Source organism: Pristiophorus japonicus, chromosome 15 (genome assembly GCF_044704955.1).
Source record: "Pristiophorus japonicus isolate sPriJap1 chromosome 15, sPriJap1.hap1, whole genome shotgun sequence".
In the NCBI taxonomy this organism is placed as follows: Eukaryota; Metazoa; Chordata; class Chondrichthyes; family Pristiophoridae; genus Pristiophorus; species Pristiophorus japonicus.
In genome coordinates, this window is record NC_091991.1 from 30418213 (window position 1) to 30445347 (window position 27135).

Sequence of the window (27135 nt, forward strand, 5' to 3'; positions counted from 1 at the left end):
TAGATTAGCGAATGGGCTAATGTTTGGCAGATGGAATACAATGTCGGAAAATGTGAGGTCATCCACCTTGGGGGGGAAAAAAAACACAGTAAAAGGGAATGTTATTTGAATGGGGAGAAATTACAACATGCTGCGGTGCAGAGGGACCTGGGGGTCCTTGAAACCCAAAAAGTTAGTTTGCAGGTGCAGCAGGTAATCAGGAAGGCGAATGGAATGTTGGCCTTCATTGCGAGAGGGATGGAGTACAAAAGCAGGGAGGTCCTGCTGCAACTGTACAGGGTATTGGTGAGGCCGCACCTGGAGTACAGCGTGCAGTTTTGGTCACCTTAAGGAAGGATATATTAGCTTTGGAGGGGGTACAGAGACGATTCACTCGGCTGATTCCGGAGATGAGGGGATTACCTTATGATAGATTGAGTAGACTGGGTCTTTACTCGTTGGAGTTCAGAAGGATGAGGGGTGATCTTATAGAAACATTTAAAATAATGAAAGGGATTGACAAGATAGAGGCAGAGAGGTTGTTTCCACTGGTCGGCGAGACTAGAACTAGGGGGCACAGCCTCAAAATACGGGGGAGCCAATTTAAAACCGAGAAGGAATTTCTTCTCCTAGAGGGTTGTGAATCTGTGGAATTCTCTGCCCAAGGAAGCAGTTGAGGCTAGCTCATTGAATGTATTCAAATCACAGATCGATAGATTTTTAACCAATAAGGTAATTAAGGGTTAAGGGGAGCGGGTGGGTAAGTGGAGCTGAGTCCACAGCCAGATTAGCCATGATCTTTTTGAATGGCAGAGCAGGCTCGAGGGGCTAGATGGCCTACTCCTGTTCCTAATTCTTATGTTCTTGTGTTCTATTGTCATTGTGCTAACTCAGCTTTATTCATTCAGACAGGGAATGAATCTTAAAGAAAGCTAATAACTGATTTAATTTGATTCAATTGCTGATTTTCTCATTTTAACTTTTTATAATTATGGTATATATTAATTTTGTTTAATTAAAATTAATCTTTATTATACTGATTTTACTACTGTATACTCCTTACTGTATTATTTACAAAGTAATTTGAATTTTTATTTAGTTTTTGCGCCTGTGTCTGTCTGTGTGCGCATTTTAGCTGCTGCTTCGGACCCGAGCCTTTAATCTCTTTTTACACATCCTTCTCACGCTTTTTCTCTCTTTCCCTCGATGGTCAATATCTAAAGTGTTGTCAAATTGTTGTGAAGCGCCTTGGGATGTTTTACTACGTTAAAGGCGCTATATAAATAAAAGTTATTATTATTATTTATCCCACAGACACAGCCTTTGCCAAGAACAAAGATGACAACAAATGGTACTATTTTGATGACACCAGCGTTTCATCAGCAACAGAAGACCAAATAGTGGCAAGTGCCTTTTCAATACTATTAGCCCCCATAACAGAATGGTGCATTGTGTTGATAACTGGTTGTGCAACTTGCTTTAGGAAAGCAATAGGTCAGAACATACGGATATAAAAGTTCGCAATTTCTTGCAAAAGTTTGGTTTCTTTTAATTCATCCAGCAATGCAAATTTTGAAACTTCCATCACTTCATTATGAATAAACAACCTGATTTACTTAGCATCTTTCAGGTCTTCAGGACAATCCAAAGCACTTCAAGCCAATGAAGCACTTTTAAAGTGCAGCCAGTGTGCAATTAGAAAGGGCCCTGGTGAGACTGCACCTGAAGTGTTGTGTACAGTTTTAGTCTCCTTACCTAAGGAAGGATATACTTGCCATAGAGGGACAAAGCTTTACCAGACTGATTCCTGGGATGGAGGGATTGTCCTATGAGGAGAGATTGAGTAAACTAGGCCTATTCTCTCGAATTTAGAAGAATGAGAGGTGATCTCATTGAAACACACAAAATTCTTCCAGGGCTTGACAGGGTAGATGCAGGGAGGATATTTCCCCTGGCTCGGGAGTCTGGAACCAGGGATCATAGTCCCAGAATAAAGGGTCAGCCATTTAGTTGAGGAGAAATTTCTTCTCGGAGGGTGGTGAATCTTTGGAATTTTCTACCCCAGAGGGCTGTGGAAGCTCAGTGGTTGAGCATATTCAAGACAGAGATCGATAGATTTTTGGATATTAAGGGAATCAAGGAGTATGGGGATAGTGCAGGCAAGTGGAGTTGAGAACTTAACATACGAAATAGGAACAGGAATAGGCCATACAACCCCTCGAGCCTGCTCCACCATTCAATAAAATCATGGCTGATCTGATCATGGACTCAGCTCCACTTCCCCGCCTGCTTCCCATAACCCCTTATCCCCTTATCGTTTAAGAAGCTGTCTAGTTCAGTCTTAAATTTATTCAATGTCCCAGCTTCCACAGCTCTCTGAGACAGCGAATTCCATAGATTTACAACCCTCTGAGAGAAGAAATTTCTCCTCATCTCAGTTTTAAATGGGCAACCCCTTATTCTAAGATCATGCCCTCTAGTTTAGACTCCCCCATCAATGGAAACATCCTCTCTGCATTCACCTTGTCAAGCCCCCTCATAATCATATACGTTTCGATAAGATCACCTCTCATTCTTCTGAATTCCATGAGTAGAGGCTCAACTTTTCCTCATAAGTCAACCCTCCCATCCCCAGAATCAACCTAGTGAACCTTCTCTGAACTGCCTCCAAAGCAAGTATATCCTTTCATAAATATGGAAACCAAAACTGCATGCAGTATTCCAGGTGTGGCCTCACCAATACCTTATATAGTTGTAGTAAGACTTCCATGCTTTTATACTCCATCCCAATTTGCAATAAAGGCCAAGATACCATTGGCCTTCCTGATCACTTGCTGTACCTGCATACTAACCTTTTGTGTTTCATATACTGTGGCACTTTGCAATCTTTCTCCATTTAAATAATAACTTGCTCTTTGATCTTTCCTGCCAAAGTGCATGACCTCACACTTCCCAACATTATACTCCATCTGACAAATTTTTGCCCACTCACTTAGCCTGTCTATGTCCTTTTGCAGATTTTTTGTATCCTCACACATTGCTTTTCCTTCCATCTTTGTATCGTCAGCAAACTTGGCTATGTTACACTCAGTCCCTTCTTCCAAGTTGTTAATATAGATTGTAAATAGTTGAGGTCCCAGCACCCCACTAGTTACTGGTTGCCAACCAAAGAATGAACCATTTATCCCGACTCTCTGTTTTCTGTTAGTTAGCCAATCCTCTATCCATGCTAATATATTACCCCCAACCCCGTGAACTTTTATCTTGTTGCAGTAACCTTTTATGTGGCACCTTGTCAAATGCCTTCTGGAAGTCCAAATACTCCACATCTACTGGTTCCCCTTTATCCACCCTGTTCGTTACATCCTCAAAGAACTCCAGTAAATTTGTCAAACATGACTTCCCCTTCATAAATCCATGCTAACTCTGCCTGACCGAATTATGATTTTCCAAATGACCTGCTACTGCTTCTTTAATAATGGACTCCAACTTTTTCCCAACCACAGATGTTAGGCTAACTGGTCTATAGTTTCCTGCTTTTTGTCTGCCTCCTTTTTTTAAATAGGGTCATTACATTTGCAGTTTTCCAATCTGCTGGGACCTCCCCAGAATCCAGGGAATTTTGGTAAATTACAACCAATGCATCCACAATCCCTGCCGCTACTTCTCTTAAGACCCTTGGATGCAAGCCATCAGGTCCAGGGGACTTATCTGCCTTTAGTCCCATTATCTTACTGAGTACCACCTCCTTAGTGATTGTGTTAAGTTTAACATCTCATCTGAAGTACGACCCTTCCAACAGTGCAGCAGTGCCTCAGTACTGCAATGATCAGGATTAGGTGCTCAAATATCTGGACCGGAGTGGACCCATGACCTTTTGACTCTTGAGTGAAAGTGTCACCACTGAGCCATTTTCTGATTTGTAAGGTAGCTGCAGTTCTTGTGCTGCCAGTTTATAATGAAGGGAATTGGGTCTGTGGGTGGCTTACTCGTTAGCTGGAAGGAAGGTTGATCTTTGGAGCAGGTTGGATGTCCCCGAGATTATTCCACTCCCATCCAAAGGTAGAGCACTCCCTCATCTTAAAAACCAGCTGGACTTAGTAAAACAAAATAGTGTTTGAATGTTCGTCGTGGTTGGATTCAAACCTGGGCCATTATCAGCTGTGGCTCAGTGGGTAGGACACTCGCCTCTGAGTCAGAAAGTTGTGAGTTCAAGTCCCACTCCAGAGACTTGAGCACATAAATCTAGTCTGACATTCCAGTGCAGTGCTGAGGGATTGCGGCCATGTCGGAGGTGCCGTCTTTCGGATGAGATGTTAAACCGATGCCCCGTCTGCTCTCTTAGGTGGACGTAAAAGATCCCATGGCACTATTTTGAAGAAGAGCAGGGGAGCTATCCCCGGTGACCCGGCCAATATTTATCCCTCAATCGACATCAAAATAGATTATCTGGTCATGGTCACATTGCTGTTTTTGGGAGCTTGCTGTGCGCAAATTGGCTGCCGCGTTTCCCACATTACAACAGTGACTGCACTCCAAAATTACTTTATTGGCTGTAAAACGCTTTGAGACGTCCGGTAATCGTGTACGGCACTATTATAATTGCAAATATTTCTTTCCTTCTTTCTTTTTCTTTTTTCTTTATTGCACTAATGATGGTGGCAGTTGTGTCAGCTCTATTTTATTCTGTAACAAATTTTCCCAGATTTTTTTCCCCCAATTGGCCTGCGTTTTTAAATTTTTTTTGCCTCTCCCAGGAGATCACATAGCTCCGGTTGGGGTGGAGCATAGACTGTTTCGGTGCAAGGGGTGTCGCAGTTGTGTGGGGCGAACTGGTTGGGCCGGATGCTCTTTACCTTTCCGCCATTGTTCAGGGCTGCTGGCTGAAAGCCGTGTGGCTCTTTGTCGGCCGGCACGGACACGATGGGCAGAAATGGCCTCCTTCTGCGCTGTAGATTTCTATGTTTCTAAGTATGAAATAGCAAAGGTTCTACTGAAATGCGTTCAGGAAATTGTGGTAACTGAGTTTGCTGTGAACCGACACCTACTAATAAATTATCCTCTGTTCCTTTTCATTCCAACAGTCCAAAGCAGCTTACGTTCTCTTCTACCAGAGACGAGACACAATCAGCGGGACGGGTTTTTTTGCACACGATCACAGCTTGAAGAAGGAAGCTGCTGCTTCAGGCGTCCCGCGGGAGAGTGAAGAGGACTGTAACGAGAATGATGTAGAGAATGAAAACTGCATGCACACAAACTGACACACATGATGCCATGTAGAAACTCTCCAATGCAGACTCCTGCCCAGACACTGGAAAGCTAGAAACAGACCACAAAATTAAGAGCGAGAGATCATCTGGAAAAGAGGTGCTACATCAGCCCGAGCTAAAAAGCCATTTGGGATTTTAACATGTTGAGATAGACTTAAGTGATTACTTGAAGCTGAAATGTATTAGAAACTCAATTAGAAGGTAATTGCAGTATATGATCCATGAAATCTATTTATCTTACTGATGTATGCAGGTTCTTTACACTAAATATATGCAGTAATAATTAAGTGGTCCCCTTCAGCAATCCTCTCTCTTGTTTTTGAAAATGTACCAGCTAATGTTTTCCCAAACAAAATTTTTTATTTTTGTTAGAATTTTGTGTCCGTGAGCTAAAGTAAGTAGCAAAGTGTGCAATTTACATGCCCTGCTTCAGCAATAGAGAACATGAGCACTTAAACTGAAAGGACAGCTGCTTCACTGATTCAGTGACAAACCTCCCACCATCCTTTGTTTAAACAATCCTTGCAAGGGCCATCGAAACTGAGAACCTAGCGACAAAACTGCCGATTGCAAGTGCTGTGCAAGGACTTCCAACTTCCCCTTGAGCATCAGCAGTCGGCCTCCGTGATGGGCCGCTGTCCCAGACAGGCCGAGTGGAACGCTCCCGCACTGTGCCAGTGCACGACACTGACGCACGGGCGTTTATAAACTCTACTTTAACCCTTTGAGGACTGCAGTGGCATTTCTGCACCGAACTGAGAAAACCAAGGAAACCACAATTGCGTTCGTTCAAAAGAATCAAACAGATTTCGAAATGCTCAGCAGTTCTACTATACTTCTCGAATTCTATTTTCCAAATAGTTGTGAGGTGCAGCATTAGAAGGGGAACAGAGAATCGTTCCTGCAGGTGTTCTGTGACAGAGAACGTATTTCAAAACTGCAAAGGAGCTTGCAGTACTCAGGGTTAAAAATAGAATGTCGTAGCAGATTAAATTGATGCGCTGGATGGTTTTCATTTGTTCAGCAAACTCGGTTTGCACATTTTACTTTTGGTACCTGACCAGGGGGCTAATGTAAATATCTTCGTGTATCTTAAGTTGATGGTGTATTAAAACTAGGCTCAAAACTTATAATCGAGCTATAAATGACATCAAATTTGATCGAACAAGTGAGCAAGTGGGTTGATTTTATTTCAATTCCGTTTTGGAATTCACCATAGCCTTACAGCATATTAAATTGTGTACAGTAATCAGTTGCATGTTGCAGTAACCGATTGTATATATTCCTAGGTACATGGCGTTGAATTTTATTAGTGAGGCATATTTAAGGAGCCAGGTTGCCAACAGCTAGGGTGGGATTTTTGAATTTTTATTTTTCTGAATTGCTGCTTTCCTTTTGATGTAGTTCAAAGGATGTGTATGTGGTTACTTTTTGGTTTATTGCTGCCCATTGGCAGAAGGTACAAAATGCTGAGGGATTGCTCTTCTCGACCCTAATTTGTTTTGTGTGTCCCATTGCCAATAAAGGAATTGATGGTCTTCACTTTTAAAAGAGAAAAAAAATGAACACAGACTTTAAAAACGGATTTGAATGTTGTATTGTATAAATAAGTTCACTCTGTGAGTGCACACTTGGTAAATTATTTTATTGAGATGTTCTAGTTAAAGACATAGAAACACTATAGTAGGCCAAGATGAGTTAAGTATGTCAAGAATGGCTTTGCTGAGTAACTTGATATTCGTGCTGATATTTCTCGATGTTTTACTGTCGATATCTTTGCTGCCTTTTTGATTTTTTCCCTTTTTTTTGTAAAATGGAAGTCCCAAACCTCCAGCATGTCTGAGGTAAATATTTTGACTGCACTTCATTTCATTTGATTTAACATTTGAAACTTGCATGTTTCTTTATATAAATTTACAATCAAGTTATACAAGGCCTTAGCTACTACACTCTGCCCTGATAATGGTGCCAAGCGTACTGCGTCACTCAGTTGTCACTGGTACTTTGGGGATAATAAACTGCACTGGTATGGCCAGGTATAGTGTGGTGATACAAAATGTTTTTCAATGAAGGTTTACAAAGTTTCATACTTAAACGATTTGCTCACTCCATGTGTCCTTAAGCGGATAATTTATTGTTGAAATATACTTGTGGAAACTTTGAAATAAAACAGCATAACATGTGTATGCAATGATTGTAATCCTTACATATCAATAAAAATAGAAACAAAATGCGTCAAGTCATGAAGGATAATGTATGCTGGAAGTCTATCCTGTTTTAATGAATTGTGTTGACATGAGTGTGTGGATCCTCTTGTTTATTGCAACTCATGTTCGTGTAAATGAGTGCCTATGAAGGGTTAAAATCTACGCAAATTACGATCTCTGACTTGAGAAAGAAAGTTCGTCGCAGTAGAAATTGCACAATTCAGAGGTCCAAGGATAAACCTTTCAGAAGATTGGAGTTCTGATGAAGGGTCATCAACACGAAACGTACTCTGCTTCCTCTCCACAGATGCTGCCTGACCTGCTGAGATTTCCAGCATTTTCTGTTTTTATTCCAGATTTCAGCATCCGCAGTATTTTGCTTCTGTATAGAAGATTGGAGATGCTGCTTTCCACCTCAAAGGTTGGCGGAGCTCCTTAACAAGCAAGACCTTCAAACCACACAGGCCACGACCTTCAAACCACACAGGCCACTACCTTCAATTGTTCCAATGGGCAAAAATATGAACAGAGCAGCAAACCGCCTGCTACACCAGTGATTTCAGAATAGGAGAACTGCATCACTTCGCCCCCAAAATGAGCGCACGGCTACCAGACAAGCTGGGGCACCTCATTTGTACACAGTCAACGATTGGATGGGGTGACCGCCAAACTAAAATTAAAATGTTTGCCTTTGTTTAGCTGGATCATTTGGCCATCCATTGGTCAGTTTACTGCATTGAGACAGGACAGGAAATGTGTACAAGTTGAAGGCTTGTCCATTAGCAAAGGTGGAAAAGGATATTTTTTAAAAAGTGGCTGTGATTGTTAGCCACTTGTTGAAGTCAATGTGAAGCTAGGGTGGGGTGAGAAGCCTGAAAAGGCTCAGTTGGCACTTGAAAGAAAAATAGGTTAATGTTTCCGGTATGGCCTTTCAGAATCCATCCTAAGAAGCTTACTTATCTTTTTACTGAGGGGCAGGCTCTCTTGTGTTCGCGCTATTACCTAGGGCATCCGTAATTGCAGCTAAGGTGGTGTGTGGGTGATCTGCTCTCGGGCATCTGCTTTTGGTTGTCTTAACCAGCTACTATAGGGCAGGGAAAATGGAGTATGAGAAGAAGCTTGCAGGGAACATTAAGACGGATTGCAAAAGTTTCTATAGATATGTAAAGAGAAAAAGGTTAGTAACGACAAATGTAGGTCCCCTGCAGTCAGAATCAGGGGAAGTCATAACGGGGAACAAAGAAATGGCGGACCAATTGAACAAGTACTTTGGTTCGGTATTCACTAAGGAGGACACAAACAACCTTCCGGATATAAAAGGGGTCAGAGGGTCCAGTAAGGAGGAGGAACTGAGGGAAATCCTTATTAGTCGGGAAATTGTGTTGGGGAAATTGATGGGATTGAAGGCCGATAAATCCCCAGGGCCTGATGGACTGCATCCCAGAGTACTTAAGGAGGTGGCCTTGGAAATAGCAGATGCATTGACAGTCATTTTCCAACATTCCATTGACTCTGGATCAGTTCCTATGGAGTCGAGGGTAGCCAATGTAACCCCACTTTTTAAAAAGGGAGGGAGAGAGAAAACGGAATTATAGACCAGTCAGCCTGACATCGGTAGTGGGTAAAATGATGGAATCAATTATTAAGGATGTCATAGCAGTGCATTTGGAAAGAGGTGACATGATAGGTCCAAGTCAGCATAGATTTGTGAAAGGGAAATCATGCTCGACAAATCTTCTGGAATTTTTTGAGGATGTTTCCAGTAGAGTGGACAAGGGAGAACCAGTTGATGTGGTGTATTTGGACTTTCAGAAGGCTTTCGACAAGGTCCCACACAAGAGATTAATGTGCAAAGTTAAAGCACATGGGATTGGGGGTAGTGTGCTGACATGGATTGAGAACAGGTTGGCAGACAGGAAGCAAAGAGTAGGAGTAAATGGGTACTTTTCAGAATGGCAGGCAGTGACTAGTGGGGTACCGCAAGGTTCTGTGCTGGGGCCTCAGCTGTTTACACTGTACATTAATGATTTAGACGAGGGGATTAAATGTAGTATCTCCAAATTTGCGGATGACACTAAGTTGGGTGGCAGTGTGAGCTGCGAGGAGGATGCTATAAGTTAGGTGAGTGGGGAAATGCATGGCAGATGAAGTATAATGTGGATAAATGTGAGGTTATCCACTTTGGTGGTAAAAACAGAGAGACAGACTTATCTGAATGGTGACAGATTAGGAAAAGGGGAGGTGCAACGAGACCTGGGTGTCATGGTACATTAGTCATTGAAGGTTGGCATGCAGGTACAGCAGGCGGTTAAGAAAGCAAATTGCATGTTGGCCTTCATAGCGAGGGGATTTGAGTACAGGGGCAGGGAGGTGTTGCTACAGTTGTACAGGGCCTTGGTGAGGCCACACCTGGAATATTGTGTACAGTTTTGGTCTCTGAACCTCAGGAAGGACATTCTTGCTATTGATGGAGTGCAGCGAAGGTTCACCAGACTGATTCCCGGGATGGAAGGACTGACCTATCAAGAAAGACTGGATCAACTGGGCTTGTATTCACTGGAGTTCAGAAGAATGAGAGGGGACCTCATAGAAACGTTTAAAATTTTGATGGGTTTAGACAGGTTAGATGCAGGAAGAATGTTCCCAATGTTGGGGAAGTCCAGAACCAGGGGTCACAGTCTAAGGATAAGGGGTAAGCCATTTAGGACTGAGATGAGGAGAAACTTCTTCACCCAGAGAGTGGTGAACCTGTGGAATTCTCTACCACAGAAAGTTGTTGAGGCCAATTCACTAAATATATTCAAAATGGAGTTAGATGAAGTCCTTACTACTAGGGGGATCAAGGGGTATGGTGAGAAAGCAGGAATGGGGTACTGAAGTTGCATGTTCAGCCATGAACTCATTGAATGGCCTACTCCTGCACCTATTTTCTATGTTTCTACTATAGGCGGAGTGAAAGCTGCCCAGAGGTGGCTTTTTCTCCCTTGTGAAGAAGTACTTTGTCTCCCCACAACAGTGAATAGGACCATGCTTGTGCTAAATACTGTTTTGTTAATTTTTGCACTCCCAAGTATATACTGCTGTAAGTGATTGAAATTAATGCAGCGACTTTTCCAATAAATGGAGAGAAGAAAAATCAATGATACAATACGGAAGGAGGCCATTCAGCCCATCGGGCTTGTGCTGGCTCTTTGAGCTATGCAATTAGTCCCACTTCCCCTGCTCTTTCCCTACAGTCCTGCAAATGTTTCCTTTTCAAGTACACTCCCTATTGAAAGTCACTATTGAATCTGCTTCCACCACCCTTTCAGGCAGTGCATTCCAGATCATAACTCGCTGAGTTTTTTTTTAATCCTCATCGCCCCTCTGGCTCTCTTGGCAATTATCATAAATCTGTCTCCTCTGGTTACCAACCCTGTTTATCATGCAACATAAGGACAGAAAGTATTTTGCAGATTATTCTGGATTAGAAACGTCCTGACATCTGGCTAATGTGGGTCTCGCACACATTCGGCAATGTCATGGCAGGTTGCACATCGGTGAATGCCCTGAACTTCGACCAGTAAAAGAACAAGGTTCAAACCTGAACAAATTATTCATCAATCTTTCCGTTTGGGTTTACAATGATCCCAGGTCATAGAATCATACAGCACAGAAGGAGGCCATTCGGCCCAACATACCTTTGCCGGCTCTCTGAAAGAGCTATCCAACCAGTCCTACTCTCCTGTAAAATATAGTTCCCAGTATATTCCGTGTTCCCGTGATAATTTATTGGGATTTTAACGATTCTGAAAGTGCACCGAGTGTATTGGAAACGATATTTTTTTAGGGAGTTGGTTTTGCTGACTGGTTTAATAAATGACAGTTCAGTAAAGTAACAGAAGCAAATGACTGCGGATACCGAGAATGCTGTAGACACTCAGCGTGTCGGGCAGAGTTAATGTTTCAGGTTGATAGCCTTTCATCAGAACTGAAAGATGCTAAGAGATGAACGGCCTTTGAGCAAATAGAGTGTCAGGGGAAAGTGGAGCAGGAAAAGAACAAAGTCTGTGATGGGGGAGGGCGGGAGTGATTAAATGACAAAAGGGATGATCGGGCAAGGCAAAAGGAGGTGCTGAGACAAATTTAGAAACAAAAGATGGGTCCAGCAGAGATGTAAATGGTTAAAGCAGAGGAGGAAGATAGAAAATCTGGCAAAGTGAAGAGGGTTGCCATGGCCTGAGAATGTGGCAGAAGAAAGGCAGGTAGGCCCAGGAGTGTAGACCAACCCACTGGATGTGTACCGATAGGGGATTTCTCCCCCCCCCCCCCCCCCCATGACTTTGGTGCAACCTTCCTCCATTACCAACATCTACTGTCCAAGAGCAAGTGGGAGCGGTGGTTAAGGTCTAAAGTTGTTAGACTCAATGTTAAGGCCAGAAGGCTGTAAAGTGCCAAGCAGAAAGATGAGGTTCTGTTCCTCGAGCTTCATTGGAAAAGTAGAAGGCCAAGGATAGAGAGGCTAGACTGGGAGTGGGGTGGGGAATTAAAATGGCAAGCTTGCGGACTGAACGGAAGTGTTCAGCAAACTGATCACCTAATCTGCGCTTGGTCTCCCCAATGTAGAGGACATTTACATGTTAGCTGCTGGGATCAAATCTTTAGCTTTGCAAATAGCCTTGGTTTGCTTGTAAATCTGTTCACAACAGGCAGCAACATTAAAATCAATAATTGTGGTGATAAACACTGGTCCCCTTATTAACAGCTCTGTAAAATCTCAGTCTTGTCAACTGGCCTATTCTTGAAAAAGCTTCTTGAAGGGACAAATAATTATCTCGGCTTAGAGGTGCATGATTAATTTGCCTAGTACCGATGATTCATTTGTCTAGTACCTTTCTATGCCAGTGGTAGTTATAATTAGCACAAAACAAAATTGCCAACCTATCAGTCATGATTCACATTAGTTTCTTCGACATTTTAAAATATGTGTCTCTTTGCGCATATAAGGTGTTCTGCATATGTATTGATACACAATCCAGTAAATGTGAATGATTTGATTTCGGTATATATTGAATAACAAGTGAATATTTACTGAGAAACTCAAGAAATGTCTTCAGATTTGTATTGTTTGAGGTTTATGAGTATATAATTATAAAACAATGTACTTGTAGTCAATTCTATCTCAACGGCCGCTTCGTATATCCGAGTTTACAATAAAGATGTTTTTGGATATGCGAGGGATTATTGTTCTGATAAAGGATCTACACTCTGGAATTCCCACCCTAAATCCCTCTGCCTTCTTCCCTTCCATCTTAAAACCCACTGCTTTGACCAAGCTTTTGGTCACCTCTCCTAATTTGTCCTTCTTTGGATTGGTGTCTGTTCTGCTTATGTTCTGTGAGGTTCCTTGGGATGTTTTTGCCAGAGATTTGTCTCGCAGCTTAGAGCTGAAACTTGTATACATATTGTAGTGTATGGAGAAAGAGTCGGACTGAACACTGTGAGCTCAAAGTAAAGTGTGACCTTAGAATTTTATTGCAGGTCTCCAGAGTGCCTCTCCAACTGTGAAGCCTTCTTAAATACCTGTACTTCCAAGGGATTATGGGATCCCTTGGGACTCTGGGGAATGAGCCCTCTGGTGGCTGTACAGAGTAAATACAAGTCCACATATATTACACATATGTACATACAAAAATGGACAGGAATAGACCAACCGGTCATCTAATCTGTCCCTGTTGTGATGCTTTATGCATTACGGTAACAGACACTCCACCCGAAGTCATGTGATCTCCTGGGAGAGGCGGAAAACCAGGTTAAAAACCAGGTCAATTGGGGCGGACCTGGAAAATTCCTCCATGACCCCTTTAGGTGATCGACACGAGGTCCAGGAGATCACATTGACCCTGGTTTGTATTACAGGAAGCTTACTGTTTGTACGAGGTGGTCTCCGCCCCAACCAGAAACAGGTGCAGCTCTCACTTGAATGGATGCAACAAATCAGCATTCACCACACAAGCCAGAAATCTGTTCAACAGATTCACTGAGAAAAGAAGGATCACCTAACACCAACCTTCCCTTTAATGGCCGCGCAGCTATCTGGAGCCCCAGTGCAGGCCACAAGGCGGCTTTGCAATAGGGAAAACTGCAGGAGCGGGAATTTGAATGGGCTACGCAGCCCGTTGAAGGGACCACGCAGCCTCCCCTACCCCCCAAATGACAGGAACATTGCCGAATACCAACATTCCCACTAAGGTACACAACTGCACTTCTCTGCTGGTCCCCCGCAGCCTGGGACGAGCCTTTTCAATGTAAACTTTCGTGCATGGGCAGTGCAGGGATATTGTCTACCACTCAACCTAGTTCTGCCTTTAATAACTTGTAAACATGACCCTGGTTCTATCTAACCTATCCAGTTTAAATAATTAGTGCACAGAAACAATCTAATCCCTTCGTTATTTCATAAACCTCGAACAAATGGCTTCTGCATCTATGCTTTTCGAAAGTACACAGTCTCAGCTCTTTGAGCCTATCTGGGGTACTAAGGTGTTTTAAACTAGGAATTAATCTTGTGGCCTCCTCTGTCCATTTTCCAAAGCACCAATATCCCCCACCATGTCTAGAGACCAAAGCTGGGCACAAATTTCTAACTGAAGCTGAACCAAGGTCTTGTTCAAGGACGAAATGGTATGTTTTGTTTTGTCGTGAATAGTCCTGTGAATGCAACCTAAGCTCCTGGCTGCTAGTGCTGTGGCATCAGGGGATTGGCCATGAACCTCTAGAGAGTGATGCAATATAATACCCAAATCTTTTTCTTTCACCACACCTCAATTCTGTTCCATGTAGGGTCTCTATATTTAGCATTCGATCTGCTCACGTGCATAACACTTTCAGAAATACCAGGGACAGACACTCTGACCGAAATTTTGCCTACCTGAGCGGGTCTGGTGCAACCGGTTTCATAAGAACATAAGAAATAGGAGCAGGAGTAGGCCATTTGGCCCATCGAGCCTGCTCCGTCATTCAATAAGATCATGGCTGATATGATCTTGGCCTCAAAGCCACTTCCCTGCCCGCTCCCCATAACCCTTGACTCCCTTGGCATCCGTGGTAGGTCGAGACCCTGCTGCTGGCTCCATCCTGTTGTAGAACATGAACTTACCTTAATGGGGCCCATTAAGCCCATCCAGCACGTTACCCGGCCCAATGAGATGGAACGGGTCTGGTGACGTCACTCATGACGTGTTTTCAGCCAGGATGCTTAAAGGGACACTGGCCACATTCCATTTGAAGTTTAATCTAATATAGCGGATGTTGAATCTTTACTGTACAATTATATAACAAAAATTATACATGAGTGACTGATAATTTTATTTAAATTTTCTGAAAGTAATATGCCATCTACAAATACGATCAAGAACATAATTTTAAAAGTACATTAATTGGGAAGTTATTGGTGCTTTAGTCACAAATCTATAGACTTTTGTATCGGTAACTGATACAAATAAAAGATGTGTGTGTATAGTTAATATATAAAATTAAGCTGATTTTAAACATAATTATAAATGTGTGGATTTACAATCTTATGCAAGTTTAGCAGAAGAGCTGTGGAATCCCTGACAAACAGTGTAAGTTGTGCTTGCAATGTGTTTCTGGGATTTCTGCAGCTCTTCTGTTGAAGTTAATAATGGACAAGTGAGAGAACCTCTGCAAAAATTCACCCTAATGTCTCAGACTGAAAAATTAAATTAGTCATATTCAGGGACTAAAAGCAAATTGAACCAGTGGATGAGAATGAAATTGTTATGGTTGATGACTTGATTTAATGTGTAACTGGACAATCACAGTATACTGTGAGAAAAACCTAACCAGAAACAACACACAAATATATTTAAATGGATGTCATTTTTTATAGTGCAGATCATATCACTGCAATTACTGTTCAGTTAAAAGGCAATAGCCGAGAATGGCCAGTGAAAAATTTACATTTAACAGTAGCTTTTCAAGTAGAACAAAATTTCCATCAATCTATAAGCTGATGTAATTAACATGTCTTTATTTTGGTTTGTTTTCCATGCTGTCAAGTAATCAGCTGGAGCAATGACCACTGACCTCCCGCCTCAGGTTGACAGATGTGGTTCCCGAGCTGCGTGAATCCTGTGGCCCTGCAGGGAAATTTAAAAAGTAGGGGAGAAAAACCTCTTAAGTGCTTGTAAAGTGGCCCATAATTATTTCAATTGGATCCCCTGCCGCTGCAGATCAGGTCAGCTGACGATGACAGACGTGCCTGGGGGAAAGGCGCGTGGGAACGAGTTGACAGCGGATTCCTGACCAGCTGTGTAAAAAAAACGTTCCCACCCAACCCGCGCCCGCTACCACCATGGAAAATTCAGCCCTCTGACACTGTTCCTTATGATGCCGTACAACATGTCACTGACAAAGACATTGACTATGAGAGGTGACACAACAACCGTATCTCACTCTTTTGAGGGAATAGATTCAGAAATGTTTTTAAAATTTGCTCAAGAGATGTGGCTGCACCTGTTTCTCTCTTATCTACCTTCATTCTATCTCCAAGTTCAACCTTCAGACCCACTCCCTGCTCCCTTGACCCCTTTCCCACTGCATTGCAGACCACCTAACTTCCCTTCCTGACGCCCATGGTAACTAACATTGTAAATTGTTCTCTGTCCTCAGGCATTGTCCCCCCTCCCTTTCAAAACTAATTTCCTCAAAAAACCCACCCTCGATCTCTGTCTTTACAAGCTACTGCCTCATCTCTAATCTTACTGTCCTCTCCAAAGTCCTTGAATATGTTTGAATCTCTCCAATCAGTTCTGCCCTTGCCACAGAACGAAGCAGTTGAATAAAAGTCACAAATTACATTCTCTGTGACTGTGACCATGTTGCAATATTCCAACCATGCCTTCCTTATCTTCTCTGCAGCTGTTGAAATGGTTAACCACAGCATCCTCCTTCAAAGCTTCTCTCTTCTTCATTGTCCAGGTCATTTGCTTCCACTCTAACCTATCTGATTGTAGCCAGAGTATCTCCAGCAATGGCTTCGCTTCCTGTCACTGCATTGTTACGTCCGGTATCCACCCACCAAAAATCTTTCTTTGGCCCTTCTCTTTCTCATCCACATGCCCCTCAGCGACATTTTCCCAGACATAGGGTCAGATTTCATATGCAAACTGATGACACCCAACTCTACCTCTCCAACACCTCTCTTGACCCCTGCACTGCTATCGTGTTGGCTGACATCCAGTCTTGGACGAGTGGCAATTTAATCCAGTTAAATATTGGGAAGACCAAAGCCATCAACTTTGATCCCCGTCACAAACTCCAAACCCTTGCCACTGATTCCATACCACTCCCCAGCCACTGTCAGGTTGAAATAGCCTGCTTGCAACTCCAGCATCACATCTGAGCCTAAGCTGAGCTTCCAAACCCATATCCTTTCCATCACAAAGATCACCTACTTCCACCTCCGTAACATCACCCACCTCCTGCCATATCTCAGCCCATGTGCCGCTGAAACCCTCGTCCATGCCTTTGTCACCTCGAGACTCAATTATTCCAATGCATCCCATCCTCCACCCTCTGCATATTTCAGCTCATGCAAAACTCTGCTGCCCATATCTTATCTCACAACCCTGTCCTCGCTGACTTAAATGGTTCCCAGTACCACAATGCCACAAATTTAACATTCTCCTCCTTGTGTTTAAATCTCTTCATGGCCTTGCTCCTACCTATCTCTGTAGCCTTTTTCAACCCTGCAACTCCCCCCAAGCATTCATTCCCGTGGTTTTGGCCTCTTGTGTAACCCCATTGGCAGCTGTGCCTCCAGCCATCGAGGTGCCATGTTCGGGCAATCACTTCCTTTACCTCCTGATTCTCAACCTCCCTCTGCTACATGTGAGATGCTCCTCAAAACCAAAAATGTCCTCCTCTAGCTCAGTGTGTATTTTCTTGCTCATGCCCCTGTGAAGCACTTTGGGACATTTTTCTATGTTATAAGATGATATATAAATGCGACTTCAGCCATGATAAAGAAACGGTGATTACATGTCCCAGAGAGGATGGTGTGTGACTTTGAGGAGATGGTGTTCCAACCACCTCATGCCTCTTGCCCTTTTGTTTCCTCTATGCCCTTCAGTGACTCTGCATCGGACACAGGGTTACCAACTCTTGTTGGACAAATTCCTGGAGTTTTCATCATATGACCTCCTGCCTTCATAGGACCATAGGAACAGGAGGAGGCCATTCAGCCCCTTGAGCCTGTTCCGCTATTCAATGAGATCATGGCTGATCTGCGACCTAACTCCTTATACCCGCCTTTGCCCCATATCCCTTAATACCTTTGGTTAACAAAAAGCTATCAATCTCCGATTTAAAATTAACAATTGATCTAACATCAATTGCTGTTTGCGGAAGAGAGTTCCAAACTTCTATCACCCTTTGCGTGTAGAAGTATTTCCTAATTTCACTCCTGGCTCTAATTTTTAGACTATGCCCCTAGTCCTAGAATCCTCAACCTGCGAAAATAGTTTCTCGCTATCCACCCAATCAGTTCCTCTTAATGTCTTGAAAACTTCACCCTCCAACTGCCCCACCCAGGAAACTGCCTTTTCCTCCATCTCCAATATTTTTAGAACTAATAAAAAAAGTATTCAAAGAAGATGAAAAAAAAAACACATGCCCCTATGATTTCTCTCCCATGTATTGTTCGCAGCAGTATCCAGGAGATTAATCTCTAATTCCTGGAGACTGTAGGACAATGCAGGCGGATAGGCAACCCCAGTGTGCACACCAACTATAGATCATAATGCAGGATTGTGCAATTTACTCCAAGCTTGAAGAACAGCACTTCAACTTTCGATTAGGCACCTTACAACCTTCTGGTCTCAACTATACATTCGACAAATTCAGATCATAATCATTTTCTCAGACAGCAGGTGCTGGCAATGGTTCTGCTGTTGCCACTTATTGCTCCTCTGGATGCATCTTTTGCTTCTGCATTATCCCATTACCACCAACCACCTCTCCCCCACAACCCCAGCCCCCCCCCTTGCCACTCTCCCTCTCGGGAATTGCACTATTATCCCTTTTGTCATTTAGTCACTCCTGCCCTACCTCCTCCCCAGCAGCCCCTGTACCCCAGACTTTTCCTGGCTCTTTACTTGTTTATAAACTGTTAAATCTCTAACTTCTTCTAGTCTGATGAAAGGTCATTGACCTGAGACGTTACAAAGTATTTACAGCACAGAAACAGGCCATTCAGCCCAACAGGTTCATGCTAGTGTCTATGCTCCACACTGGCCTCCTCCCATCTTCTTCATCTAACCTCAACAACATATCCTTCTATTCCTTTCTCTCGCATGTGCTTGTCCAGCTTTCCCTTAAATGCATCTATGCTATTCATAAGAACATAAGAACATAAGAATTAGGAACAGGAGTAGGCCATCTAGCCCCTCGAGCCTGCTCCGCCATTCAACAAGATCATGGCTGATCTGGCCATGGACTCAGCTCCACTTACCCGCCCTCTCCCCGTAACCCTTAATTCCCTTATTGGTTAAAAATCTATCTATCTGTGACTTGAATACATTCAAAGAGCTAGCCTCAACTGCTTCCTTGGGCAGAGAATTCCACAGATTCACAACCCTCTGGGAGAAGAAATTCCTTCTCAACTCGGTTTTAAATTGGCTCCCCTGTATTTTGAGGCTGTGCCCCAGAGTTCTAGTCTCCCCGACCAGTGGAAACAACCTCTCTGCCTCTATCCTGTCTATCCCTTTCATTATTTTAAATGTTTCGATAAGATCACCCCTCATCCTTCTGAACTCCAACAAGTAAAGACCCAGTCTACTCAATCTATCATCATAAGGCAACCCCCTCATCTCCGGAATCAGCCTAGTGAATCGTCTCTGTACCCCCTCCAAAGCTAGTATATCCTTCCTTAAGTAAGGTGACCAAAACTGCACGCAGTACTCCAGGTGCGGCCTCACCAATACCCTATACAGTTGCAGAAGGACCTCCCTGCTTTTGTACTCCATCCCTCTCACAATGAAGGCCAACATTCTATTTGCCTTCCTGATTACCTGCTGCACCTGCAAATTAACTTTTTGGGATTCATGCACAAGGAGGCCTTGTAAATGTCTGGTGTGTCATCCAGGTCGGGTGGCACGGATTAATGTTTTATGTTTTCAGATAAACTCCAAAAAGAGTTTCATGCACAAGGACCCCCAGGTCCCTCTGCACCGCAGCATGTTGTAATTTCTCCCCATTCAAATAATATTCCCTTTTACAGTTTTTTTCCCCAAGGTGGATGACCTCACACTTTCCAACATTGTATTCCATCTGCCAAACCTTAGCCCATTCGCTTAAACTATCTAAATCTCTTTGCAGCCTTTCTGTGTCCTCTACACAACCCGCTTTCCCACTAATCTTTGTGTCATCTGCAAATTTTGTTACACTACACTCTGTCCCCTCTTCTAGGTCATCTATGTATATTGTAAACAGTTGTGGTCCCAGCACCGATCCCTGTGGCACACCACTAACCACCGATTTCCAACCCGAAAAGGACCCATTTATCCCTACTCTCTGCTTTCTGTTCGTCAGCCAATTCTCTATCCATGCTAATACATTTCCTCTGGCTCCGCGTACCTTTATCTTCTGTAGTAACCTTTTATGTGGCACCTTATCGAATGCCTTTTGAAAATCTAAATACACCACATCCATCGGTACATCTCTATCCACCATGCTCGTTATATCCTCAAAGAATTCCAGTAAATTAGTTAAACATGATTTCCTCTTCATGAATCTATGCTGCGTCTGCTTGATTGCACTATTCCTATCTAGATGTCCCGCTATTTCTTCCTTAATGATAGTTTCAAGCATTTTCCCCACTACAGATGTTAAACTAACCGGCCTATAGTTACCTGCCTTTTGTCTGCCCCCTTTTTTAAACAGAGGCGTTACATTAGCTGCTTTCCAATCCGCTGGTACCTCCCCAGAGTCCAGAGAATTTTGGTAGATTATAACGAGTGCATCTGCTATAACTTCCGCCATCTCTTTTAATACCCTGGGATGCATTTCATCAGGACCAGGGGACTTGTCTACCTTGAGTCCCATTAGCCTGTCCAGCACTACCTCCCTAGTGATAGTGATTGTCTCAAGGTCCTCCCTTCCCACATTCCTGTGACCAGCAATTTTTGGGATGGTTTTTGTGTCTTCCACTGTGAAGACCGAAGCAAAATAATTGTTTAAGGTCTCAGCCATTTCCACATTTCCCATTATTAAATCCCCCTTCTCATCTTCTAAGGGAACAACATTTACTTTAGTCACTCTCTTCCGTTTTATATATCGGTAAAAGCTTTTACTATCTGTTTTTATGTTTTGCGCAAGTTTACTTTCGTAATCTATCTTTCCTTTTTTTATTGCTTTCTTAGTCATTCTTTGCTGCCGTTTGAAATTTTCCCAATCTTCTTGTTTCCCACTAACCTTGGCCACCTTATACGCATTGGTTTTTAATTTGATACTCTCCTTTATTTCCTTGGTTATCCACGGCTGGTTATCCCTTTCTTACCGCCCTTCTTTTTCACTGGAATATATTTTTGTTGAGCACGATGAAAGAGCTCCTTAAAAGTTCCTCAATTGTGCCACCGTTTAGTTTGTGTTCCCAGTCTACTTTAGCCAACTCTGCCCTCATCCCACTGTAGTCCCCTTTGTTTAAGCATAGTACGCTCGTTTGAGACACTACTTCCTCATCCTCAATCTGTATTACAAATTCAACCATACTGTGATCACTCATTCCGAGAGGATCTTTTACTAGGAGATCGTTTATTATTCCTGTCTCATTCGCCTCAACCACTCCCAAAAAATAATCATGCTTGGGTCGGATGGAAAGTTGAAGTGCTAAAATCTGAATCTCGACCCAAACCCATCCACTTCCGGTTTTAACGGAGGAGAGATGGTAGGGGGGGGGCAACCTGTTCCCAGGAAACAGATCATCTATTTAAATATTATAATGCTAACCAGCCTTTGGAATTTAAATGTAGCGGGTTGGACTTTGCAGGTCTTGTGAAGCCTGCCAACTAAAGTAAGGCGAGGATCGTTGGATCGAGGAGGCTAGCAAGTGTCTTTACACTGAACTCCTGGATCCAGCGATCCAACTCCTCACAATTGGAGACTACCCACAAGGCGTCCAATCCCCCCCCACCCACACCCCCAGACCTCCAATTTCCCCCATGAGGCCTCCCCCGCAACCCATGCTCCCCAGCCCCCCAATGCCAGCTGTGGCTCAGTGGGCAGCACTCTCGCCTCTGAGTCGGGAGGTTGTGGGTTCAAGTCCCACTCCAGGAACTCGAGCACATAAATCTGGACTGACACTCCAGTGCAGTACTGAGGTGGTGCTGCACTGTCGGAGCTACCGTCTTCCGGATGAGACGTTAAATCGAGACCCCATCCACCCTCTCAGGTGGACGTAAAAGATCCCATGGCATTATTTGGAAGAAGAGCAGGGGTCCCTGGTGTCCTGGCCAATATTTATCCCTCAATCAACATAACAACAACAGATGATCTGGTCATTATCACATTGCTTTTGTGGGAGCTCGCTGTGCGCAAATTGGCCGCGTTTCCCATAATACAACAGTGACTACACTCCAAAATACTTCATTGGCTGTAAAGCGTTTAGAAACATAGAAAATAGGTGCAGGAGTAGGCCATTCGGCCCTTCGAGCCTGCACCACCATTCAATGAGTTCATGGCTGAACATGCAACTTCAGTACCCCATTCCTGCTTTCTCGCCATACCCCTTGATCCCCCTAGTAGTAAGGACTACATCTAACTCCTTTTTGAATATATTTAGTGAATTGGCCTCAACAACTTTCTGTGGTAGAGAATTCCACAGGTTCACCACTCTCTGGGCGAAGAAGTTTCTCCTCATCTCGGTCCTAAATGGCTTACCCCTTATCCTTAGACTGGTTCTGGACTTCCCCAACATTGGGAACATTCTTCCTGCATCTAATCTGTCTAAACCCGTCAGAATTTTAAACATTTCTATGAGATCCCCTCTCATTCTTCTGAACTCCAGTGAATACAAGCCCAGTTGACCCAGTCTTTCTTGATATGTCAGTCCCGCCATCCCAGAAAGCAGTCTGGTGAACCTTCGCTGCACTCCCTCAATAGCAAGAATGTCCTTCCTCAAGTTAGGAGACCAAAACTGTACACAATACTCCAGGTGTGACCTCAGCAAGGCCCTGTACAACTGTAGTAACACCTCCCTGCCCCGTACTCAAATCCCCTCACTATCACCGCCAACATGCCATTTGCTTTCTTAACCACCTGCTGTACCTGCATGCCAACCTTCAATGACTGATGTACCATGACACCCAGGTCTCGTTGCACCTTCCCTTTTCCTAATCTGTCACCATTCAGATAATAGTCTGTCTCTCTGTTTTTACCACCAAAGTGGATAACCTCACATTTATCCACATTATACTTCATCTGCCATGCATTTGCCCACTCACCTAACCTATCCAAGTCGCTCTGCAGCCTCATAGCATCCTCCTCGCAGCTCACACTGCCACCCAACTTAGTGTCATCCGCAAATTTGGAGATACTACACTTAATCCCCTCGTCTAAATCTTTAATGTACAATGTAAACAGCTGGGGCCCCAGCACAGAACCTTGCGGTACCCCACTAGTCACTGCCTGCCATTCTGAAAAGTACCCATTTACTCCTACTCTTTGCTTCCTGTCTGCCAACCAGTTCTCAATCCATGTCAGCACACTACCCCCAATCCCATGTGCTCTAACTTTGCACATTAATCTCCTGTGTGGGACCTTGTCGAAAGCCTTCTGAAAGTTCAAATACACCACATCAACTGGTTCTCCCCTGTCCACTCTACTGGAAACATCCTCAAAAAATTCCATTAGATTGGTCAAGCATGATTTCCCTTTCACAAATCCATGCTGACTTGGACCTATCATGTCACCTCTTTCCAAATGCGCTGCTATGACATCCTTAATAATTGATTCCATCATTTTACCCACTACTGAGGTCAGGCTGACTGGTCTATGATTAGAGACGTCTGGTAGTCATGAATGGTGCTATAAAATGGAAGTCTTTTATTTTTTTAAGAATAGGCAATTTACCCCTCTGGATTGGTTGTTCTATAGGGGGCGCTTCTCCGGGGATGGGTGGCATTGGAGCTCCGGTCCGACAGGTGGCGCTGCGGCTGGAGGACTCCCTCCCGACAGGTGGCGCTGCGGCTGGAGGACTCCCGCCCGACAGGTGGTGCTGCGGCTGGAGGACTCCGACCCGAGAGGTGGCGCTGCGGCCGGAGGACTCCGGCCCGACAAGTGGCGCTATGGCTGGAGGACTCCGAGCCGAAAACGTCACATCCGCTCTGCCTCTGTTTACGGAAGTGCGGGGACGTGTCGGCGGCGCGAAGGCTTGTGGGAGCGAGCCGGGGCCTGACTCTGGCGGTGCAGCGGCGGATTTTATTATTTTTATTCTTGTTTTAATTTGAACGCTGCCAGCGGCGGGGCTCCGGGCGGCGGAAGTGGCCGCCGGCCTGCCATAAGGAAAATGTCCACCTCGTCGCCCGAGGCCGTGAAGAAGCTGCTGGAAAACATGCAGAGCGACCTGAGGAGCCTGTCACAGGACTGCAGGAAGAAATTCCCCCCCGTGAAGGAGGTGAGAGGTGCGGGGCCTGAGGGATGGGGAGAGGGAGAGTGTGAGGGACAGAGAGAGAGAGAGAGAGAGAGTGTGTGGGAGAGAGTGTGTGGGAGAGAGAGAGAGAGTGTGTGGGAGAGAGAGAGAGAGAGAGTGTGTGGGAGAGAGAGAGAGAGAGAGTGTGTGGGAGAGAGAGAGAGAGTGTGTGTGGGCGAAGGAGAGAGAGTGTGTGTGGGGGGGGAAGAGTGTGTGTGGGGGGGGAAGAGTGTGTGTGTGGGGGAGAGAGAGAGAGAGAGAGAGTGTGTGTGGGGGGGAGAGAGAGAGAGAGAGAGAGTGTGTGTGTGTGGGTGTGGGGGGGGGAGAGAGAGAGAGAGAGAGAGTGTGTGTGGGGGGGGGGGAGAGAGAGAGTGTGTGTGGGGGGGGGGGGAGAGAGAGAGTGTGTGGGGGGGGGGGGGAGAGAGAGTGTGTGTGTGTGGGGGGGGGAGAGAGAGTGTGTGTGGGGGGGGGGAGAGAGAGTGTGTGTGGGGGGGGGGGAGAGAGAGTGTGTGTGGGGGGGGGGAGAGAGAGTGTGTGTGGGGGGGGGGGAGAGAGAGAGTGTGTGTGTGGGGGGGAGAGAGAGAGTGTGTGTGGGGGGGGGGAGAGAGAGAGTGTGTGTGGGGGGGGGGGAGAAGAGAGAGTGTGTGTGTGGGGGGGGGAGAGAGAGTGTGTGTGGGGGGGGGGGAGAGAGAGAGTGTGTGTGGGGGGGGGGGAGAGAGAGAGTGTGTGTGGGGGGGGAGAGAGAGTGTGTGTGGGGGGGGAGAGAGAGTGTGTGTGGGGGGGGGAGAGAGAGTGTGTGTGGGGGGGGGGAGAGAGAGAGTGTGTGGGGGGGGGAGAGAGAGAGTGTGTGGGGGGGGAGAGAGAGAGTGTGTGGGGGGGGAGAGAGAGAGTGTGTGGGGGGGGAGAGAGAGAGGTGTGTGGGGGGGGAGAGAGAGAGAGTATGTGGGGGGGGAGAGAGAGAGAGTATGTGGGGGGGGAGAGAGAGAGTATGTGGGGGGGGGAGAGAGAGAGTATGTGGGGGGGGGAGAGAGAGTATGTGGGGGGGGGGAGAGAGAGTGTGTGGGGGGGGGGGGAGAGGAGAGAGTGTGGGGGGGGGGAGAGAGAGTGTGTGGGGGGGGGGGAGAGAGTGTGTGGGGGGGGGGAGAGAGAGTGTGTGGGGGGGGGGGGAGAGTGTGGGGGGGGGAGAGTGTGTGGGGGGGGGGGAGAGAGTGTGTGGGGGGGGGAGAGAGAGTGTGTGGGGGGGGGGGGAGAGTGTGTGTGGGGGGGGAGAAGTGTGTGTGGGGGGGGAGAGAGTGTGTGTGTGGGGGGGAGAGAGTGTGTGTGGGGGGGGGAGAGTGTGTGTGTGGGGGGGGGGAGAGTGTGTGTGGGGGGGGGAAGAGTGTGTGGGGGGGGAAGAGAGTGTGTGGGGGGGGGAAGAGAGTGTGTGGGGGGGGGGGAGAGAGTGTGTGGGGGGGGGAGAGAGTGTGTGGGGGGGGGAAGAAAGAGAGAGAGAGTGTGTGGGGGGGGGGGAAGAGAGAGAGAGAGAGTGTGGGGGGGGGGAAGAGAGAGAGAGAGTGTGGGGGGGGGGAAAGAGAGAGAGAGAGTGAGTGTGGGGGGGAGGGGAGAGAGAGAGTGTGTGGGGGTGGGAAGAGAGAGAGAGAGAGTGAGTGTGGGGGTGGGGGAGAGAGAGAGTGTGGGGGTGGGGGAGAGAGAGAGTGTGGGGGTGGGGGAGAGAGAGAGTGTGGGGGTGGGGGAGAGAGAGAGTGTGGGGGTGGGGGAGAGAGAGAGTGTGGGGGGGGGGAGAGAGAGAGTGTGGGGGGGGGGGAGAGAGAGAGTGTGGGGGGGGGGGGAAAGAGAGAGAGAGAGAGAGAGTGTGGGGGGGGAAGAGAGAGAGAGAGAGAGAGAGAGAGTGTGGGGGGGGAAGAGAGCGAGAGAGTGTGGGGGGGGGAAAGAGAGAGAGAGAGTGTGGGGGGGGGAAGAGAGAGAGAGAGAGAGAGAGAGAGAGTGTGCGGGGGGGGGGGAAGGGAGGGAGAGTGGGGGGGGGAAGGGAGGGAGAGTGGGGGGGGGGAAAGGGAGGGAGAGTGGGGGGGGGGAAAGGGAGGGAGAGTGGGGGGGGGGAAGGGAGGGAGAGTGTGTGGGGGGGAAGAGAGAGTGAGTGGGGGGGAAGAGAGAGAGAGAGAGTGTGTGGGGGGGAAGAGAGAGAGGGAGAGAGAGTGTGGGGGGGAAGAGAGAGAGAGAGTGTGTGGGAGAGAGAGAGGGAGAGAGAGTGTGTGTGGGGGGGGAAGAGTGTGTGTGGGGGGGGGAGAGAGAGAGAGAGAGAGTGTGTGTGGGGGGGAGAGAGAGAGAGAGAGAGAGAGTGTGGGTGTGGGGGGGGGGAGAGAGAGAGAGTGTGTGGGGAGAGAGAGAGAGAGAGAGAGTGTGTGTGGGGGGGGGGGAGAGAGAGAGTGTGGGGGGGGAGAGAGAGAGAGAGAGAGAGAGAGAGAGAGAGTGTGTGCGGGGGGGGGGGGGAGAGAGAGTGTGGGGGGGGAAGAGAGAGTGTGGGGGGGGGGGGAAGAGAGAGAGAGAGTGTGGGGGGGGGGAAGAGAGAGAGAGAGTGTGGGGGGGGGAAGAGAGAGAGAGAGAGTGTGGGGGGGGGGAAGAGAGAGAGTGTGGGGGGGGGGGGGAAGAGAGAGTGTGGGGGGGGGGGGAAGAGAGAGTGTGGGGGGGGGGGAAGAGAGAGTGTGGGGGGGGGAAGAGAGAGTGTGGGGGGGGGGAAGAGAGAGTGTGGGGGGGGGGAAGAGAGAGTGTGGGGGGGGGGAAGAGAGAGTGTGGGGGGGGGGAAGAGAGAGTGTGGGGGGGGGAAGAAGAGAGTGTGGGGGGGGGGAAGAGAGAGTGTGGGGGGGGGAAGAGAGAGTGTGGGGGGGGGAAGAGAGAGTGTGGGGGGGGGAAGAGAGAGTGTGGGGGGGGGAAGAGAGAGTGTGGCGGGGGGAAGAGAGAGTGTGGCGGGGGGAAGAGAGTGTGGGGGGGGGGG

At 46.3% G+C, this 27135-nt stretch overlaps 2 protein-coding genes across 10 annotated transcripts in view; both read left to right on the forward strand.

Annotated features, from left to right (window-relative positions):
- LOC139280663 (ubiquitin carboxyl-terminal hydrolase 15-like) overlaps positions 1–7480 on the forward strand; it is a 146391-nt gene extending 138911 nt beyond the window's left edge. For all 6 annotated transcript variants that reach the window (XM_070900258.1, XM_070900259.1, XM_070900260.1 and 3 more), the window contains 2 exons: positions 1294–1382; positions 5064–7480. In XM_070900258.1, the coding sequence (XP_070756359.1) occupies positions 1294–1382; positions 5064–5240 (266 nt within the window). In that variant the 3' untranslated portion in view covers positions 5241–7480. The remainder of the gene's footprint in view (positions 1–1293; positions 1383–5063) is intronic.
- A 16389-nt stretch (positions 7481–23869) lies between these two features.
- mon2 (MON2 homolog, regulator of endosome-to-Golgi trafficking) overlaps positions 23870–27135 on the forward strand; it is a 164181-nt gene continuing 160915 nt past the window's right edge. For 2 of the 4 annotated variants that reach the window (XM_070900267.1, XM_070900268.1), the window contains exon 1: positions 23870–24131. In XM_070900267.1, coding sequence (XP_070756368.1) covers positions 24024–24131 — 108 coding nt within the window. In that variant the 5' untranslated portion in view covers positions 23870–24023. Of the gene's footprint in view, positions 24139–27135 lie in introns of all 4 variants that reach the window. The other 2 variants (XM_070900270.1, XM_070900269.1) reach the window with 2 other exon arrangements.